Raw genomic sequence first — 22302 nt, forward strand, 5'->3', positions numbered from 1 at the left:
AGGCGGCCTCCCACCCTGGGATCCCCCAAAGGGAGGCCCGGACCGTCAGGCCGCAGGCTTGTCATCTGGCTTGGGGGCCGGACGTCTGGTACTCCATGCCTGCTTCCGGGGCTTGACCGATTTCTTAGGGCCAGCCTGTCGAGGAAACGACTGTGGTTTGGGCCTGCCCTGGGCCCTAGATGACCGAAAGGACGATGGTCCCGAACCAGAAGGAGCAGCGGCCGACGGGAGACAAGCAGATTTGGCTGCCGCCAGCGTGGCCACAATCTTATCCAGATCCGGACCGAAGAGAACTTCTCCGGTAAACGGCAACGCTTCCAGACCTTTCTTGGAATCTGCGTCCGCCTTCCAGGATCGCAGCCACAAGGTGCGACGAGCAGCCACCGCTGCTGAAGAAATTCTAGACACCAGAGTACTAATGTCTAGAGCCGCCTCGTTGATGTAGGTGGCCGAATCACGGAGATTGCCAATCAACTCCGCCTGTTCGGCCGGACAGTCGGATTCAAAAGAAGCCTCTAATGAATCCGCCCAGCGCTCCATCGCTCTGGCAACCCAGCAAATGGCCATAGCCGGCCGTGCTGCCCCCCCTGCAAGGGAATAAGCGGACTTCAGGCAGATTTCAACCTTGCGGTCCGTAGCATCCTTAAGGGAGGACATGGATGGCATCGGCAATGTGGCACTACGGACAAGACGGGTCACGTGAGAATCCACCTGTGGAGGGGATTCCCACTTAGCAAAATAATTATCCGCGAACGGATAAGCCACCGCCAGGCGTCTCTGCGGCTGGTATCTTTTGCCAGGTTGTTTCCACGCCTCCTCTAAATGGTCCACCAACTGACCCGAAAGAGGAAAGACTGTGGCATCGCCCTTCACATCTTTGAAAAAGGCATACTTAGATTTAGCCGCTGGGGGAACTTCGTCCTCAATCACCAAGGCTGTGCGGACCGCCCGAATAAGTCCAGGAATATATACTTTGGACTTAGCATCAGCGTCCTTAGTATGGAGAGGTTCCTGATCGTAAGGATCCAGAATCTCCCCATCATCAGACGTCCCTTCGTCATCCTCATAAGGAGCGGACAGAGACGCCACCGGCCTTTTATGAGGCCGCATCACAGACTATCCTTGCAACACATCCGACAAGTGCTGTACAGAACTCGTCAGGGAGTTAACCCACGCTGGCTCCTGAGAACCCGGGAGCGGGGAAATAGGGAGACTGTGGGGTACCACCAATTGTCGTGGGAACCCCTGCATGGGTGACGACACCACAGACTGCTGGGACAAACCCATCGGAGTAAACGCGGGCTGCGGAGCTAACTGGCCCACTAAAGCTGTTAGCGCCTGAGCGAAACAAGCCCAGGGCGGCTCCTGTACCGGTGCTGTAACCGTAATAGGCCGCGCCATGGACAAACACTGCCGGCAAAGGCCCTCCGCGCTACCCTCCCCCTCCGCTAACGGTACTTTGCACGTGGTACACTGTAGCCGGAGGGGAAAATCACTTTCAGACATGATGGCACCACGTATGTGACCTCTCTCACCAATTAAGTATTAAATAGGCGAGAGACCACCCTGCAGCACCGCACCGCAAGGGCTTTAGCAGAAGAACAGGGACAGTAATAAAGCTGACAGTTTAGAGAAGAAAAGTTACAGGCAGCGCTAGCACAGTCACATACAATGCAGAGAAATAACAATTCCTGCACTAACAGCGCTGATTACTCAACTACACAGACACAGGGCCTGGTAGGACACAGCGCTGCATACACAGACCTGAGCCACAGCGGAGAGGTATGCGGGGGGACCCAGACCACGATGCTTCCGTCCAGCGCTTCCAGCAGCGTTCACCATGCGTTCTGGAGAAGATGGCCGCCGAGGAGCAGAGAGGAGGCTGGCCTGGGGGAGGAGCGCTGCCACAGGACCAGTCGGCAGCATGCAGAGAGGGCTGTGTGCAGCGGGGGAGGCGCCGGCTGTGAGACAGGGAAGGCGCGCTCCCCTGGCATGCATTTAACCCCTGGGACGCCGCAGCGCTACCGCTCTGCTGCGGTCCGCTGTCCCAGGGGGTAGTGGAAGCGCAGGTTGGTCGCCTGGCTCCACGCTGCAGCCAGTCCCCAGGGAGCCCCCTGCCTGGGGAATTAGGACCATGTGATCAGCGGGGACCCACCGCGGGACCCCGCTGCTTACCTCTGTCCCCCTTGAATCCGGCCATGGTCCGGAGCATCTGGGGTCACCGCTAGCTGTGACCCCAGACGCCCACCAGCATACCCGGATCAGTACCGGCGTTCTGGTACCGGCGGGGTGTAGGGAAGACAGCATGGACGTCAGGACTGACAGTCCATGCTGTTCATCCAGATGTGCAGCCACAGCTGCATGAAGAAGAAGCTTCAGGGGCTCTTCTAGCCCCCACTCCAACAGGTGCACCCGATTCCGGCCGGGCACCAAACTAAACTGAGGTGCCTTGGCCCGGGGGCGGGGTATAGGAGGGGGACCTAGTGCATCCTGGGAGGCTGAAAGCTTAACTCTTTGGTGCCCTGCGACTGACGTCACACCTATACCCCAAGGTATCCTGTGGATACCCTATGGACCCTGAAGTAGAAATATATATATATATACACACACACATATATATATACACACACATATATATATATATATATATACATATATACACACACACACACACACTGCATCCAGAAAGTATTCACAACGCTACATTTTATTCCAAAATGGAATAAATTACTTTTTGTCCTCAAAATTCTGTTGCGATTTTTGCACATTTAAATTAAAAATAAAAACCTAAGAAATCGCACGTACATAAGTATTCACAACCTTTGCTCAATACTTTGTTGATGAACCTTTGGCAGAAATTACAGCCTCAAGTATTTTTGAATATGATGCCACAAGTTTGGCACACCTATCTTTGGGCAGTTTCGCCGATTCCTCTTGCAGTACCTCTCAAGCTCCATCAGGTTGGGTGGGAAGCGTCGGTGCACAGCCATTTTCAGATCTCTCCAGAGATGTTCAATTGCATTGAATCAATTGGATTCAAGTCTGGGCTCTGGCTGGGCCACTCAAGGACATTCACAGAGTTGTCCTGAAGCCACTCCTTTGATATCTTGGCTGTGTGCTTAGGGTCGTTGTCCTGCTGAAAGATGAACTGTCGCCCCATTCTGAGGTCAAGTGCGCTCTGGAGCAGGTTTTCATCCAGGAAATCTCTGTACATTGCTGCATTCATCTTTCCCTCTATTCTGACTAGTCTCCCAGTTCCTGCCGCTGAAAACATCCCCACAGCATGATGCTGCCACCATGGTATAGGCCTGGTGATGAGCGGTGCCTGGTTTGCTCCAAACATAACACCTGGCATTCACATTGAAGAGTTCAATCTTTGTCTCATCAGACCAGAGAGTCCTTCAGGTGCATTTTGGCAAACTACAGGTGGGTTGCCATATGCTTTTTACGAAGGAGTGGCTTCCGTCTGGCCACTCCAATATACAGGCTTGATTGGTGGATTGCTGCAGAGATTGTTGTCCTTCTGGAAGGTTCTCCTCTCTCCACAAAGGAATGCTGTAGCTCTGACAGAGTGGCCATCGGGTTGTTGGTCACCTCCCTGACTAGGACTCTTCTCCCCTGATGGCTGGAACCACCAGGACTCTACCTAGAGTTGGCCGAACTTCTTCCATTTCCGGATGATGTAGGCAACTGTGCTCATTGGGACCTTCAGAGCAGCAGATATTTTTCTGCACCCTTCCCCAGATTTGTGCCTCGAGACAATCCCGTCTCGGAGGTCTACATACAATTCCTTGGACTTCATGCTTGCTTTGTGCTGACATGCCCTGTCAAGTGTGGGACCTTACATAGACAGGTGTATGCTTTTCAAAATCATTTCCAATCAACTGAATTTACCACAGGTGGACTCCAATTAAGCTGTAGGAACATCTCAAGGATGATCAGTGGAAACAGGAAGCACCTGAGCTAAATTTTGAGCTTTATGGCAAAGGCCGTGAATACCTATGTAAATGTTATTGCTTAGTGTTTGTTTTTATTTGTTAAATTTAGAAAAATCTCAAAATAATGTTTTACATGTTGTCGTTATGGGGTATTGTGTATAGAATTTTGAGGACAAAAATTAATATATTCCATTTTGGAATAAGGCTGTAACATAACAAAATGTGGAAAAAGTGAAGCGTTGTGAATCCTTTCCGGATGCACAAATAAATAAATATATTATATATATATATATATATTTTTTTTTATATAATTTTTTTTTCCAATACCACACCTTAAAAGAAGTGGAATGAGGGCACTCACCGCATGTTGATGAATCAACGTTTCGGTCTACACAGAGACCATTATCAAGGTACAGCAATCCAATGTTAATAGAACAGTATAGGTCCAAATAAGCCATCAAATAGGGGAACCAACACAGCACATCATAGAAATACACCATGCAGTCTCACCGGGTCCCCGTTATATAGCGCTCCTAAAGAGAGGCAATAATCAATTAAGCAAAATGATTGGCCAGCCACTTACCCGAATGCAGAGAGTCAAAATAGCAAGAAGCACCGTATGTCTACGGCGTCGCGGTGGGCGTGATGAACCACCAGGTTGCCATCTGTCCATACCGCGTAATGCCAGTCATTGAGCGCACCACGCTGATGCTCCATCACTGGGGCGCACAGCGTGTCGCACATGCAGCGTCACTCAGTAGCACGCTCCTAGCCGTGTGGGTCGCACACGGCTGCGCGCGCCAAGGACGCGTCGCCATGGCAACGCAGCCTATAGATTCAAAAGCAGGGGGATAAAAGGGCCAAGAGCCAATGTATAGCAAATATAGTACAGAGAGCAAAGCAAATATACGGGGACCCGATGATGCATCGCAAGGAGTAATGTAAATACATATGTGCCCAGATGGCAATAACTGAAATACTTATTCCCTTATATTAATTATTGCACACATTGCAGACCATGGTTTGTGGCAATGGAGGAAGCATGCTAGCGCAGTTTACCGCACGCAATGTAACAATATAGGGTAAAACAAAGAGACAAGAGCAAAGAAATATGAAAAAAAAATGAAAAAATAAACAAAACGGACATACTAGGCATACATTATACTCCAGATTATAAATAAGGAGTATTAGCGAAATAATGTATATAGGATGTATACAGCAGATTAGTCGTATTGTAGCGAAATTCAACAAAACAACAAAAGACATTATGGTAGAAACACAGACAAGGGATTAGTCTCATTCAAACCCTTTGGTGCCACAGTATCAAGCCGACTAATCCAAAAGCTTTCTCTTTGGTGAAGTAGCTTGATGCGATCACCACCCCTAAGCGGAGGTGGTACCCAGTCAATGAGACGACAACGTAGCATGGAGACCTGATGTTCCTTAAGTAGAAAGTGCCGTGCTACGGGTTTATCCGTGTGTCGTGTTTGCAGTGCAGATAAATCTTGAGATGTTTGCCAGTATGGGGGTGTGGGAAAGTGGGGCCTGTAAGGAGGCTACGACAAGTAATACAACTCCCGCAGCTCACACATCCCGGTTTCTGTTTCAACAACCAATCATTCCCCTTAGATTTCTTGGGTGACAATGTAGGTTTCATTAAAAGTTGATTTAGGTTGGCATTCCTTCTGTAAGCAAGCATTGGTGGCAGTACGTTCTTCATTTTAAGATCGGGATCAGTCGTTAATAAAGGCCAACGATGTTTCAGTGCTTTACGGATGGAATGTGATTTACTACTAAATCTAGTGGAAAAGATCATTCTCTCCTCATGTTTAGACACCACATTGTCAAGTGATCGTCCAGTTGAGTAAAATTCTCTTGCCTTTAAAAGATTGTGTTGGATCAGATGTTCACTATAGCCACGTGCCCGAAACCGATCACTCATCTCCGATAACTGGCATTCCACTGCATCAATGTCACTAGTATTACGTAATACTCGTAAGAACTGTGCCCTAGGCAGACTATTAATGACAGTAGATGGGTGAAAACTGCGAGCATATAGGAAGGTATTACGGTCAGTTGGTTTTCTGTAAAGCATATTCGTTAAAGTACCTCCACTTTTGGTAATTGTGACATTGAGAAAATTAATTTTCACTGAATCGGTATTGAGGTATGCGGATATGCAGTGAGTGCCTCACGTATTGCCTGTAGGCCGCTGGTATGTGGAATGATGGTATACAGCGAGGTTACGTCCAAAGTGGCAAGCAAAATGTCTTCACTCAATAAGTTAAGCTGTTGTAAAAAAGTGATAAAATGCTGTGTGTCCCTGATGAAACTGGGTATCCACATAACCAGTGGCTGTAGAATTTTGTCAATGAAGATGGCAATAGGCTGAAGTAGTGAGCCTTTAGCTGAGATAATTGGTCTCCCCGGTGGTTTGAACAGAGTCTTATGAATCTTGGGTTGAAGATATATAATAGGGCAGATGGGGAAATCCACAGTAAGAAACTGAAATGTTTAATCGTTCAACCAGCCATTGGTAAAGCCCAGGCGTAGTGTTTGATCAATCTTACGTTTAAAGTCAATAGTGGGATTAGTCATCAATCTCTCATAGGTGGTGTCATCACTTAACTGCCTTAACATCTCATCATTGTAATCAGACCAGTCCATGATGACTACTGCGCCACCCTTATCGGCGTTACGAATAACAATGTTTGGGTTGTTACGTAGTTTCCTGAGAGCAGCTCTCTCCGGCATAGACAAATGATCAAATCTCTTCACAGTTGAACATGAATTTACATCAGATGAAGTCATTCTGAGGAAGGTTTTAATACTGGGGTTTACAGAGATAGGATCAAACGTCGATGGTTTTTTTAGATCATCGGATTTGGGTGTTTCGGCAGAATCAAGATTAAATTAAATTTGGATAGGGGAATGAATTATAAACCTTTAGTAAGCAATGAGGTCTCAGCTTGGTCAAGCGGATAAGTGGACAAATTGAACACTACACTCATATCTTGGGTCTCCTTCCCCTTTTTCCCGCCACCACCTCTCCTTGTATGCGTCCTGTGTTTCTTGGGACTAGCAAAGGCTCGCCTGTTTGTTGAGCAGGACCCATCTCTAAAAAAAGGTTTTGCTCAGAGCTCATAGAATCATTGTCTGAAGAGGATGGTGGGGCACTTGAATCGATCGTCTCAAATCTTTTCGGTGGTATATGGGCCCTTGGTCGCCTGCGTCTAGAGCCATCCTTATTATCATTGTTGCCATCGCCCATTAGTCAGCGGTAAACATTATGAGTCTTATAATCATTCATAACGGTGGATAATTTATTTCTTTTAAAAGCAACTAAATCGCGCCGGTAATTCTGGACTTGGTCAGTAAGTTTATCAAGCCAATTGTTAGTTTTATCCTGGCTTAGAGTTGACTGACAAGTAGTATTAAATTGTTCAATTTCCACTTTAACACATTTCAATTCAGTGCCCACCTCTTCGACAACCAAGAGCAGTAAATCCAGTGAACACTTGTTCAGAATGCCACACCACCGACCACTGAAGACAGGATTACTGCAACCGATGCTGGGAACATTCCGAATCCTGAAACTCCTGGGTATCTCCTTACGTCTGTAATATTCAGACAGGAACTGACCATGTAGATTGAGATCAACCTCACGTTTTTTTAATCTTAAGCGATGATATAAGTCAGCTGCGGTTTCAGCAGGTAAAGTCTGATATTCTGTTTCACTAAACAATATTCCCTCAGCTTCTTCGTCTGTGAAAAAAAGTGTATGCTTTTCGGCCTGAAGCAGAGATGCCTCTATACCCAATGAGGGTATTATCCCCCTGCTTTTGAGTCTATAGGCTGAGTTGCCATGGCGACGCGTCCTTGGTGCGCGCGCAGCCGTGTGCGACCCACACGGCTAGGCGCGCGCGCTACTGAGTGACGCTGCATGTGCGACACGCTGTGTGCCCCAGTGATGGAGCATCAGCGTGGTGCGCTCGATGACTGGCATTACGCGGTATGGACGGATGGCAACCTGATAAAGACTCACATTTGGAGTTGAAACGCGTTGGTAACACTGCTACAAGGCTACAATCCAGGAGGTGGAAACGTTTCAGAGACCCCAGAGGGTGCCGAAGATACCACGGAATCCTGTTCCCAGGAAGTGTTATTTAAGTAACCTTAGGTGTGCTCTGTACACCAACACCATCTGGTACGCCTTGAATTTTATATTATCCTGTGGATGTTTGTTTATTTTGTTTTATATTGAATATTCCATTAAAAGGTACTACACTATGATAGTCTTTCTCCCTTCTCTTTTTATATGACCTGATGTGGTTAATGGGAGTGTGAAGACCTTTCTACTACTGTACCTGTGTTGGAAGTTCATGAAAATATACCCTCACCCTAATCTACTTTGGATCTAATATTGGACTTTGGACTTGGAATTTTACTATGTCAATGATTATTGTCACAGACACTATATAAGTACAGTATACCCTAATTTGCACCTGGGTGATCTCGTTGTTTTGTATATATGCTATTTGGATAGTTTTAGGGATTATCCATTGTCACCCTTTGGCTGCAAAAGTGAAGCGCTGCGTTTTCATTCCATTTTTTCTATTCTTTTAATATATCTGCCGGCTATTACATTCCGCCATTTCCCACAGTTTCATTTGATATTATCAGTATTTTTCTAAATTATCATGGGATAAATTCATAGCGGTGTGTCAATACTCTCAAACATATTATTTCATTATACACGTAGCACCAGCGAAACTGCCGACATGCGTTTCATTATCAAGTAGCTTTCTCATAGGGCCTGTGAGAAAGCTACTTGATAGCAAAACGTGCGTTGGCAACTGTCTTATCTACATGAGTCCTCTAGGTCAAAATCATCTTGAAGTTCTAGCTTTTCCTGCAAGGGGAACTCCATATCTGAATTACCTGTCAAGTTAATATGATCCAACTGAAGTGGCTCATGCAATCTAGGAACCTTAAACTTTTAAGAGTCTTTCCACAGAGAAAGGCATTCATTCCCAATCCCATTGCAATAATATCCATTATTCTGGCCCAGAACAGTGCATCAGAAAATCCTGACACCAAACAACCGTTCATGTGTTGTAACTGGGCAGGACGGGGTCATGCTCACCTCACTTTGACAATTTCAACTCATTGCTCTCATTCCCAGGGCAAAAGTTTGGGCAGGTTCAGTAGCTCCTCCACTGCGGCTGGGTTCTCCCCAAGTAGGAGTCCACTCTGCCAGCTGCATAATAGTAATGGAGGTTGGATTATTCGCTAGGGAGTATATGCTGGTATCTAGAGAAGGTACAAAATAAAACTGCCTTCCCTCTCCCTGTAACAGTCCTCTTTTTCAGCAATATGTAGAATCAGAAAATTAGGAACCCAACTGTCACTCTAACGCAGTGTTTTCCAAACTCGGTCCTTAAAAACACCCCAAGCAGCCCAGGCTTTAAGGATATCCATTGCAAGTGTGTAGGCGACTTATTCTTAATCACCTGTGTTCAAACATGGATATCATTAAAACATGGACTGTAAGGGGGGGGACTTTGAGGGCTGCATTTCAGAAACACTAAAACTAGTGGATTTGACCTTTAGACATACTGATACAGATCCCCTCGCAACTGGCTTGATGTAACTACAGTAATATTGAGACACTGCAAAAAGGGATATTCAGAAAAAGGTTACAATAAAAATACATAACCCAAGCAGAAGTGTTAACAGAATAATTAGGCGAGAAAAGGCGAATGAGCTCCTATGCCCAGGACCAGCATTGCACCCCACGTGGCCTCCTAGGATTTTTATTCCTGAGCCCAGCCCTGGACTGACTGAACTGGTGAGGAAGGTTCTTCACTATATTCCCAGGAAGATATTTCACCTGTACAGTGAACTCTCCTTGCCCAGCTTCTTTAAATGTAGTATTTGTCCATGTAAAAATGAGCTAATCATAACTTATCTTTTAGGCCAGGGATGGGGAACCTCAGGCCGGGGGCCATATAAGGGTCGCGTAATCATTTTGTCTGGCCCTCAGAGCTTTTTTCTGCTAGCCTCACCTGGCTTACAGAGTGCTTAGAATGGCACCCTGCGGCCAGAATCTATGCATCAGTGCTACTTGGAGCGTCCTTAGGAAGCTTCAGATGGTCACACCCCTGCCCTTATAGCTCCGGGCATTGCTGTAATCATTGGCGATTGTGGCCTCGCCCCGTGTGACATCACACGCAGGGGGCGTGGCCTGCACCGGGCCCGCGAATAATGTTATATAAATCAACATGGCCCTCGACAGAAAAAAGGTTCCCCACCTCTGTTTTAGGCGTTTCTTCTTATGGCAGTGGCCATCATTGGAAACTGCCGCTGGAATATTGAGTCTCAATGTAGCCCATGTCCAGTCACTAAGAACAAGGGTTTCCCTGGAGAACGGCCAGGCGCTAGGAAACACAGCCCCTGACAATGCACACTTCCATGCGCAAGTGTAGTGCTCCATGACACTCACCAGTCGACTCCATACCAACAGGGGCGAGAGACAGCTTCTCCTACTCCACTGCACCAGCAAGTAAATTTACAGATGTGTCCTCATACTTCTAGCCTCCTTGGCGCATTAAACAGCCCTTCCATTCGCACCATGCCGTGGCGTAACTCAACAGCGCAGAGTGTCTTTTTACCTTCAAATGCGTCTTATTGGCACAGTGATGCGAATAGGACTAGTGATCGTGCTGAGTGAGCAAAAATGTGGGTCCCAGGGACCCCTCACTTTAAACAATTGGGGTCCTACTTCACAGTTTCTGTGTCCCATCACAATTTATGCTTCACTGCCTGTGGCGCGTAAAGGCGCTATAGTGCATGTTTTGCACTGAGATTTACATGGGGGTCTATTCACTAAACCTTGAGAGAGATAAAAGGGAGAAAGATAAGTCCAAGCCAATCAGCTCCTGTCATTTTTCAAACACAGCCTGTAAACTGACAGTTAGAAGCTGATGGGGTCTATTCACTAAGCCTTGGAGAGAGCCAAAGGAACAGGGGGGGGCACAGGGATGGGAGAGTACACAAGAGAGCAGAAGGGGTACAGAAATGGAGATAGGGTAAGAAGGGCACATGAGGGCAGAAGGGGTACAGACATGTAGAGAGGGTAAGAAGGGCACAGGAGAGCAAAAGTTGTACAGACATGGAGTGAGGGGTAAGCAGAAGGTGTACAGACATGGAGTTGGTAAGAAGGGCACAGGAGAGCAGAAGGGGTACAGACAGATATTGGGCAGTGCCAACTATTGACTATAGTAATATTTAAAACAACATTGTTACTATCTGCCTCTTAGGGAGTAACGTACCCTATGTTATAAAATATGAGAAATGGTAAGAACTTACCCATGTTATCTCTATTTCTACGCAGTCCATAGGGTTCCACAGGATACCTTGGAGTATAGGTGATGCGGCAGACATCAGGCACCACAGAGTTAAGTTTTCATCCTTCAAGGATGCACTTGGGTCCCTCTTCTATACCCCGCCCCCGAGCCAAGGCAAATCAGTTACGTAACAAGCCATAGGCCGGAGGAGGAGAAAAAAAAAGAGAAGAAAGTCTGAAACACATTCTCTCCAGAAGGAGACAGAAAAAAACGGTGACCAGCTCAAAGCCCATCTGCAGTACAGGTGCGACAGGGTGGGAGTCCTGTGGAACCCTATGGACTTCGTAGAAATAGAGATAACAAGGGTAAGTTTCTTACCATCTCTCATATTTTCTACTTCAGGGTCCATAGGGTATCCACAGGATACCTTGGGGATGTCCCAAAGCAGTATCCTTTAAGGGTGGGGACGCTCCTGTGCTGAAAGGAAAATTTGCCGCCCGAAGGAAGCATCCTGAGAGGCGAAGGTGTCAAATGCATAATACCTCACAAAGGTATGGACAGACGACCACGTGGCTGCCTTGCAAAGCTGAACAGCAGAGGCACAATGGTGAGCTGCCCACGAAGGACCCACAGACCTAGTGGAAAGAGCTTTAACATAGGATGGTACAGGAAGGCCTTCATGAATGTAAGCCTCAGAAATCGCCATGTGAATCCATCCTGCCAAAGTTTGCTTAGTGGCAGGCCAAACCTTCTTAGAGAAGCCATAGAGGAAAAACAAGGAGTCCGACTTCCTAAATGAATTGGGACTGTCAACATAAAACCTTAGAGCATGTACCACATCCAAGGAGGCCTCACCAGCCGAGAGGTCTGGGGAATTAAAGGCCGGTACTAGAATTTCCTCATTAATGTGGAAACTAGATACCACCTTAGGTAGGAAACCAGGGCGAGTACGAAGCACTGCCCTATTCCTATGAAAAATCAGAAAGGGAGGTCGACATGAAAGAGCCCCCAAATCTGACACCCTTCAGAGCTAGAAAAACCCCTGGACCTTAAGAGGGCTGTTTCAACAGCCACGCAGTCAAAGACAGACGACCCAGGTCCGGGTAATGGCAAGGACCTTGGGACAACAGTAACAGACGTTGAGGCAACAGCATCGGAGCGTCTATTTAGAGACTCCGAAGATCTGAGTACCAGTGATGTCTGGGCCACGCTGGAGCTATCAACCGAAGCGTGCCCCCTTCTTGCTTGAATTTCCGAACCACTCGAAAAAGGGAGAACGAATGGAAGAGATACGCAAACTGGAAGGTCCACCGGACCGATAAAGCAGTCTACCAGAAGAGCCCCCGTGTCTCTTGTTCTTGACCCGTACAGAGGCAGCTTGTTGTTGTGTTGGGAGGCCATGAGGTCTATCTCTGGAATACCCCACTTGTTCACCAGGAGTTGAAACACTTCCTGGTGAAGAGACCATTCTCCTGGATGCACGTCTTGATGGCTGAGAAAGTCTGCTTCCCAGTTGACTCCTGGTATGAACACTGCCGAGATGGCAGGGAGATTGCCCTCCGCCCAGGCCAGAATGCGGGACACTTCTGTCAGTGCCACATGACTTCTTGTCCTTCCTTGGCGGTTGATGTAAGCCACCGTGGTGGCGTTGTCCGACTGCACCTGCTTTCTGTGGAGAACGTGTTTTGCTTGCTGAAGACCTTTGAATACTACCTGAAGTTCCAAGATGGTTATTGGAAGTGCAGATTCTGCTGGCGTCCGACTGCCCTGTACCAAGTGTGGACCCGTCACTGCTCCCCAGCCGCGGAGACTGGCTTCCGTTGTCAAAAGGACCCAGTTTTCTACCCAAAAGGGGTGTCCCCTGTTTAGGTGAGCAGTCTGTAGCCACCAGGCTAGAGACAGACGTACCTCCGGAGAAAGCACCATGGTCTGTGTCTTTATACGATGGGACAACCCATTCCATCTGGAGAGGATCAATTTCTGTAGAGGTCTGGAGTGAAACTGGGCACATTCCACCATGTCGAACATTGACATCATGGAGCCCAGTAACCACATCGCCGAGCGAATAGACACTCGGCCGCTCTGAAGGCAACAGCGTACCTTTGCCTGTAATGCAGAGATCTTTTCCTCCGTCACAAAGATCCTCTGTTGTTGGGAGTCCAACAGGGCTCAGAGATGGAGCATCCTCTGTGAGGAAACCAGGGAGGACTTCTTCCAGTTTATCAACCAGCCGTGATTCTGCAACACAGATATTGTCAGTTGAAGATGGCGCTGAAGTATCTCTGGAGACCCGGCTAATGACTTTGGTAAACACTCGAGGCGCTGTGGCCAGACCAGAGGGCAGTGCCTGGAACTGGAAATGGTGGTCGAGCACTGAAAACCTGAGGAATTGCTTGTGCGCTAAGATAATAGGGACATGCAGGTAGGCATCCTGAATGTCCATCGACACCATGAAATCCCCAGGCTCCATTGCCAATATAACAGAACGTAGGGTCTCCATCCTGAACCGAGGAACCCTCAAGGACTTGTTTAGGGACTTGAGGTTGAGGATGGGCCGGTAAGACTCATTGGCTTCTGTACCAGAAAGAGAATGGAATAGTATCCCTTGCCCCTCTGGGTTAACGGAACAGGCACTATAACTCCAGCCTGGAACATAAAGTGCAACACTTTCTGGAGTTCCCAGGCCTTGTTCTGAGTTGACTGAAGGCCTGTGGTGAAAAACTGGCTGGGAGGCCTTCCCCGGAAGGAGAGGGCATACCCCGGAGAGACCACTTCTCATACCCAAGTGTCCGTAGTACAGACACCAGCACTGGATGAACTAAAGAAGTCGGTCTCCCACTCTGGGGTCCCCCAAGGGGAGGCCCGTCCAGTCAGGCTGAAGGCTTATCGTCAGACTTTGGAGTAGGACGTCTAGTACTCCAAGCCTGCTTCTTTGGCTTGGCAGATTTCCTGGTTCCTGATTGTCTTGGAAAGGACTGTACCTTGGACGTACCCTGGGCCCTATAGGGCCGAAAGGATGAAGTACCAGACCCTGATGGGTGGCTGAGTCTCTGAGATTGCCACTAACTCCACCTGCTCAGCGGAAGGGTCAGTGTCCATAGACGTCTCCAAGTTATCTGCCCAGCACTCCATGGCTCTGGCCACCCAGCACACGGCCATAGTCGGCCTGGAAGCCCATCAAGCAAGGGAATAAATGGATTTTAGGCATATTTCCACCTTGCGATCCTGTAGCATCCTTCAAGGAGTACATGGGCAATGTTGCATTCCTCACTAGGCGTGTGACATGAGAATCCACCTGTGGGGGTTTCCCATTTGGAAAAACAATTATCTGCAAAGGGGTAAGCAAAGGCCAAGCGTTTTTGAGGCTGTAACCGCTTACCCGGATTTTTTCACGCCTCCTCTAAATGATCCACTAACTGACCAGATAAGGGAGATGGCACTGTATTTCCCCTAACATCCTAACATCCTTAAAGAAGGCGTATTTGGATTTGGCCACAGGGGAGGGGGGGAGGGGGGATTCCTAATCTTCAATAACCAAGGCCGCACGGACTGCCCATAAAAGGCCTGGTATATAGACTTAGACTCCGCCTCCTTAGCACAAAGGGGCTCTTGGTCTGAAAAGTCAATAACCTCACCATCATCAGACGTCATGTCATCATCATACTGACCCGTCTGACACACTAAAGGGCGCTTAGAATGCCGCAATGGTGACTCCCCTTTGCAAAATGTCCGTCAGGTGCTGTACCGTATTGGACAATGAATTCACCCACACAGGCTCCTGCGAGACCTGGGGTGGCAAAACCGGGAGACCCTGAGGTACCATCAACTGCCTTGGGAACCCCTGCATGGGTGATGAGACTACCGCCTGTTGCGAGAACCCCATCTGGGGAAACGCAGGGGGCGTCGCCAACTGGCCCACAAGGGTTGCAAGTGCCTTAGCAAAACAAGCCCAAGGAGGTTCCTGTACAGGCGCAGTGACAGAAATCGGGCGTGATATGAGATAACATGCCCTACATATTCCCTCAGCGTTTCCATCACCATCCGCTAACTGTACATTGCATGTGGTACATTTTAGCTGAAGAGGATATTCACATTCACTCCCAGTGTAAACTGAGCGTATGTGACTCCCCCCACACAGAAAAATACTTTTACTGTGAGGCAAAGAACACCCTGCAATACCGCACCACAAGGGCTTTAGCAGAGAAGAACAGGGATAGTAAAAATGGCTGACAGTCAGAAGTGAAAGTTCAGGCAGACAGCGCTAGCATTAGTCACATACAATGCAGAAATAAATCCCTGCACTAAAAGCACTATGATCAACTACGCAGACCAGAGCCTGGTAGGAAACAGTGCTGCACACCCGGACCGGGACCACGATGCCACCTGTATCACCAGCCAGCAGCATTCGCACACTTCCTTATAGAAAATGGCTGCCGAGGAGCTGAGAAGGGGCAGGCCCGAAGGAGGAGCGCTGACACAGTCAGCCAGACCGCTGTGGAAAGGCACTGTGCAGCGCGGGAGGTGCCTGCTGTTAGACAGGGAAGGTGCGCTCCCCTGGCATGCTATTAACCCCTGGGATGCTGGAAAAGATCCATACTGCTGCAGCCCGTTGTCCCTGGTGGTCTAGTGGAAAGCGCAGGATCAGTACCTAGCTCCACGTGCAGCCTGCTTCAGGGAGCCCCCTGCCTGGGACAACATTGACTGTGAATCGGCGGGACCCCGCCGCTTACCTGAACCCCAGTGAATCCAGCCACAGTCAAGGATAGTCTGGGATCACCGCTAGCTGGGACCCAAGACACCCACCAACATACCCGGATCAGTACCGGCGTTCTGGTCCGGCGGGGTGGTGGAGTGGCAGCATAGAAGTCTTGATGACTGTCTATGCTGGCCAGCTCATCTTGTGCAGCAAAGCTGCCTTAAAATAACTTCAGGGGCTGTCCACAGCCCCCCTCTGAAAAATGGTGATCCGACTCCAAGCCGGGCACCTACGAAACTGATTTGCCTTGGCTCGGGGGCGGGGTATAGAAGAGGGACCCCAGTGCATCCTGGGGTCCCTAAAAACGTAACTCTGTGGTGCTCGATGTCTGCAGCCATCACCTATACCCAAAAGGTATCCTGTGGATACCCTTGGACCATGAAGTATAAATACTGTATATGAAACACGTATGCTGCCTGAGCCACAAAAAGGATCCTGGCAGGAATGGCTGTCATCTGGCAGACCAGCAGAGATGTTTGGGAAGTCAGGAATCCTCTTCCCGTGCCACTTTCTATCCCTCCCATGTCCACCCTGCTGTAGCCCCCACCCCCATACCTTCTGTGTGGCAGCTGGAGGGATAGGATGTGGCTGGGAGGCAGGTCGCGAGAGAAGCATTTCCTCTTCAAATGAAGGGACATAGGCAGCAGCAGAGTCTTCAGTCCCTGAGGAGTAGGACGCTGCTCCCGGTCACAGGGCATGGTGCGCTGCTGCACACACATCCAGGCATGTCTCCAGGGCTCTGGATGTTGGGAGAAGCCTCCCATTACTGCAAGCAGCACACAACGCTGCTCCTTCAACTCTCACGCGGGCTGGGCGGGTGCACGCTCATTGGCTGACACTCCATAGCAGGATTTGTTGACTTGCCGCCAGCGGTGATTGGCTGCTCTGTGACGCGCACACAGCGCATCCTGTGGGACCCGGTCACTTTTAAAAACTGGGTCTCTCACCTCCTGTATCGTGTAAATAACCGCTATAGCGTGTATTTTGCAATCCCTGAGGACGCACTAGCAGCTTCTGCTGATTAAAATGATATGCAGCATGCTTATATTCTGTGCGCAACTGCAGGTGTATGTGCATACGAAACGCTACATTACAGTGTCATAGCCATGTAGCTCACAGAGGATAGATGTATGTGGACGTACAGTGCATACGGAAAGTATTCACAGTGCTCAACTTTTTCCACATTTTGTTACTGTATGTTACAGCCCTATTCCAAAATGGAATAAATTCATTTTTGCAAATTTCATTTAAAAAAAAAAAAAAAAAACCTAAGAAATCACATGTACATAAGTATTCACAGCCTTTGCCATGAAGCTCAAAATTGAGCTCAGGGGCATCCTGTTTCCACTGATCATCCTTGAGATGTTCCTACAGCTTAATTGGAATCTACCTGTGGTAAATTCAGTGGTTTGGACATGATTTTGAAAGGCATACACCTGTCTATATAAAGGTCCCACACTTGACAGTGCATGTCAGAGCACAAACCAAGAATGAAGTCCAAGACATTGTCTGCAGACCTCCAAGACGGGATTGTCTCGAGGCACAAATCTGGGGAAGGGTACAGAAAAATATCTGCTGCTTTGAAGGTCCCAATGAGAACAGTGGCCTCCATCATCCGTAAATGGAAGAAGTTCGGAACCACCAGGACTCTTCCTAGAATTGCCGGCCGTCTAAACTGAGCGATCGTGGGAGAAGGGCCCTAGTCAGGGAGGTGACTAAGAACCCGATGGTCACTCTGTCAGAGCTACAGCATTCCTCTGTGGAGAGAGGAGAACCTTCCAGAAGGACAACCATCTCCGCAGCAATCCACCAATCAGGCCTGTATGGAAGAGAGGCCAGACGGAAGACACTCCTTAGTAAAAAGCACATGGCAGCCCACCTAGTTTGCCAAAATGCACCTGAAGGACTCTTAGACCATGATGAGACAAAGATTGAACTCTTTGGCGTCAATGCCAGGCGTTATGTTTGGAGGAAACCAGGCACTGCTCATCACCAGGCCAATCCCATCCCTACAGTGAAACATGGTGGTGGCAGCATCATGCTGTGGGGATGTTTTTCAGCGGCAGGAACTGGGCGACCAGTCAGGATAGAGGGAAAGATGAATGCAGCAATGTGCAGAGACATCCTGGATGAAAACCCGCTACAGAGCGTTCTTGACGCATTCGGTATGAATAGCTGGCTGTGCATGACCGGCGGGTCGATTCCCGGCTGCGGCAGCCCGAAAAACAGCAGAGCCCGGCAGCGGAAGCCCGACAGCGCTGGAAATCCCGATCGCCCCTAAGGTAAGTACTTACTAACCTAACCAACCCCCTAACCCTCCTTAGGGGTGCCTAACCCTAACCTCCCCCCCAAGTGCCTAACCCCAAGTCCCCCGGGGTGGTGCCTAACCCTAAGTCCCCCCCGGGGGTGCATATCCCTAACCCTCCCTCCCCCTAGCCTAACCCTAACCCTCCCAAGGGGGGTGCCTAACCCTAATTCCCCCCCGGGGGTCTTAAACCTAACCCTCCCCCCCCGCGGCTGTCCGCTCACGGCGCCCGGCATCCCTTCAATCACCCTAGATTTTAGGCGCCGGTCATTTATCCATAGGCGGGATAGAGGATTAAGGAAGGCGGCGGTCGGGATTGCAGCCACCGGCTTCCTAAAGGTATCCAGTTCTTAACCTCAGACTGGGGCAACGGTTCATCTTTCAGCAGGACAACGACCCTAAGCACACAGCCAAGATATCAAAGAAGTGGCTTTCAGGTCAACTCTGTGAATGTGCTCGAGTGGCCCAGACTTGAATCCGATTGAACATATCTGGAGAGATCTGAAAATGGTTGTGCACCGACGCTTCCCATCCAACCTTATGGAGCTTGAGAGGTGCTGCAAAGAGGAATGGGCGAAACTGCCCAAAGATAGGTGTGCCAAGCTTGTGGCATCATATTCAAAAAGACTTGAGGCTGTTATTGCTGCCAAAGGTTAATCAACACAGTATTGAGCAAAGGGTTTGAATACTTATGTACGTGCGATTTCTTAGGTTTTTATTTTTTATTAAATATGCAAAAATCGCAAAAGAATTTTGAGGACAAAAATGAATTTATTCCATTTTGGAATAAAATGTGATTTCTTAGTTGTTTATTAAATTTGCAAAAATCTCAAAAAAAAAACAAAAAACACTTTACACGTTCATGGAGTACTGTGTGTAGAATTTTGAGGACAAAAATTAATTTATTCCATTTTGGAAAAAGGCTGTAACATAAAATGTGGAAAAATGTAAGCGCTGTGAATACTTTCCGGATGCACTGTACAGGTTGAGTCTCCGATATCCGAAATGCTCGGGACCAGAAGCATTTCGGATTTTGGATTATTTAGATTTTTGTTATACCTGGGGGGGGGGGCCCAGCGGGTGTCACGGGAGGACCGGCGTGTGCTGCGGGTGGGTCCAGTAGGTGTCACGTGCATACTGTCGGTGTTGCAGTGGTCCGGTAGGAGCTACAGGTGTCGCATGGTGGTGGGGAGGTCGTGAGGGGTCCGTCGAGTGAGGCGGAAGGGTCCAGCGGGTAAGGCAAAAGGGGCCGGCAGCTGCCGCTGAGGGTACGGCGGGTGCTGCAGGGGGTGGCCTGGCGTGTGGACCACGCCGCTAGTTATTGGCCACTGATACTAGTGACGTCGGGTCATGTCAAGATGCCCAGAAATATTCAGTTTTTTGGAATTATTTCGGTTTTTAGAATAACGGATATGGGAGACTCAACCTGTATCTGTAAGCATCATATAAAAAACCTCTGTGCTGCCTAGACAGCTCCTAAAAACCAACCGAACTCCCTTGGGTGCTTTATCTGAAACTGAAGGGGAACAGTTTTATTCTCAAAGAAATTAACCTTTTTATTGCATTGTTCCTGCGCCCCTAACATAACGCCCTGCAGCAGTGCCCCCACCAGACTGGATGAAAGGAGAAACATTTTTTAAGAAACAACTCTGGGCCTGATTCAGACCCGCTTGTAAGCATCCGCACGCTCGCTCTGAGCGATGGTCGCACAACTGCGCATGCGTATGGTTCGCAATGCGCGTGCGCAAACTAGTCATTGCGGACGGAAATCGTGCGCTCGTAAAACTGAAAGGCTGCTATTTTGAGTGACAGAATGTGCCGTTTGTGGGTGGTAACAGGGGAAGGTGCTTGAAAACGGGGGAGTGGTTGTGCGAACGCAGGCGTGCCCAACGGTCAAAACGGCGTTTAATTGGAGTGCATAATTAGCAAAGGAGCGTCATCGATCACGTCACTTGGATGTCTTTTAGCCTGAACTGCTCGCAGTGATTACGGGAAGTAATTCCTACCTCAAGCACTGCGAGCAGTTCAGATGCCGTTCGATGTTCCCGATTAATCTAATAAAAACAGGAGATGACGTGATTTGCGAACGGCAAAGGGGAGTCTTGAAAAAAATAGCAAGCGCATTTAGCGGACGCTCGCACAGACAGAGGCATCCTCACACCGCAAAGAGCGAGCGTTCAATTTAAATATCCGGCTCCTTTTTGAGAGCGAGCGGCCGCAAATAGCGTCCGGGTCTGAATCAGGCCCTCTGTTTGCAACTCAGGATGGGAGTTTCTCACTCCTAATTTGCTTGTGCTTGTTTTTGAAATAGACTAATAATGACTTGCAATTTATATTTCTTCAATACACCTTATGTTAAGAGGCGGTCTCAGGTATCCAGGTGTCCAAAATAGTTCATATTACTAAATTTATTGTATTGGACCCTGCATATGCAGAGTCTCCTCAGTACCATCCTGCCCTCCAATCTGTCCTTCCCCGCTATTCTGACTCACACCCCTCCCTTCGCCCAACCTTCCGTCCCACACACACACACACTCTCTCTCTCAACTCCCATACTTCCCCTGTACCTGACAGCCAGTCCTCCTCTTCTAGGTTTGTACTATCTCCTTCGCAGTGGGAGCAGTTATGGCACATGTCCAGGCTGCCATTGCACAATTATTATATAGTGTGTTTGAAAATTCGGTTTACAATTTAATATGGAACGAAGGTTAATGGGGGAATACAAATTATACAGATCTATACACATTAATGCAATTACAGAATAGGAAATATGAAGTTTACCGACAAAAATGCAGCACATAATTTTAAAGATTTTTTTTTAATATATTTTTACTCACCCATCATGACATTTAAAGATGACTTTAGAGCCAAATAGAAAATCAGTAGCTTCTATATCTCCATTTAATATTTCTCCAGGATTCCCACATGTTCTACCTGTCAGCAAAGCGTAAAAAAAAACAAAAAGTCAACTTAGCTACTTGGATAATGTAACACACAGCACAATTATGGTTATTTCATACAGCACAAATCATAATAAGTCACAGTGTACAGGGAAATACGTAATCATTCAAACAGTTTCCAGTGGAGCTTACATTCTAAATTCCCCACAACACACACAAACTGAAACACCCAGAAAACAAACAAATGAAAACACGGGGACAACATATTAACAACCAAACAGATATGGCTCTTGTGAAAAGATGAATAGGACTAGATTCAAGAATAAAAATAAAAATGCATTTTGAAGTGCTGATTTCGTTATGAAAACTTGTAGAATCCTTTTTTTTTTTTTGCTGTATTTAGAAATATGGGTTAATGTCAAACCAAAAACAGCAAATTTATTGGTGGCTGGTAGCAAAAAAAAATGCATATATATCATTTTAGTTCAGTTGCGTGTAAATATTTTAGCTAGATTTATTTACTGCCCAAAAAAAAAAAAATCTTAATATTTTTTATATATCAAATTATTAATATTTCAGTTGGAATTGGACAAGGCCACAAAAAATTGCCTTATCGGAAGGTGTGAAAACCAGAGAAGGGGTTAAAGGTTTAACTAGAATTCCATATAAAATATTATAAGAAAATTTTTTTACTTACGCCTGCAGAATACATCCAGCTGAGACCATGTATTGTCAGGTAAACAGGTTCTTGAAGATTTAGAACCAGGTAAACGTGTATAACCAGGTTGACAAGTATATGTCACTACTGTACCAGGAATAAAGCTGTTCTTATCAATTGTATCTGGCGCTTGCTCTGCAAATTGAATGTTTTCAGGAGCAGTGCAATCTCCTACAAGAAAAGGAACAAATTAGATTATTTTCGAAGCATATCTGTCTGACATTTAAGGCAGGATAACCGACAATCTGGCTGCCTCTTCCGGGAGAGGCAGCCAGCTCGGCAGTGACACGATTTAGAGGGTGGGACAAGACGACGCAATTGTGTCATCGTGGCCCC

At 47.7% G+C, this 22302-nt stretch overlaps 1 protein-coding gene across 3 annotated transcripts in view; it reads right to left on the reverse strand.

Annotated features, from left to right (window-relative positions):
* LOC148516717 (zona pellucida sperm-binding protein 3 receptor-like) overlaps positions 1-22302 on the reverse strand; it is a 178398-nt gene that overhangs the window by 99361 nt on the left and 56735 nt on the right. For all 3 annotated transcript variants that reach the window (XR_015879383.1, XM_088479578.1, XM_088479577.1), the window contains exons 3-4: positions 21946-22137; positions 21186-21282 (exon numbers count right to left, since the gene is read on the reverse strand). Coding sequence is in view for 2 of the 3 variants with exons in the window: in XM_088479578.1 (XP_088335704.1) it covers positions 21186-21282; positions 21946-22137 (289 nt within the window). In the remaining variant the exon portion in view is untranslated. The remainder of the gene's footprint in view (positions 1-21185; positions 21283-21945; positions 22138-22302) is intronic.

The sequence above is a fragment of the Taudactylus pleione genome, unplaced genomic scaffold (assembly GCF_031769625.1).
Source record: "Taudactylus pleione unplaced genomic scaffold, aTauple2 ptg000242l, whole genome shotgun sequence".
Lineage (NCBI taxonomy): Eukaryota > Metazoa > Chordata > Amphibia > Anura > Myobatrachidae > Taudactylus > Taudactylus pleione.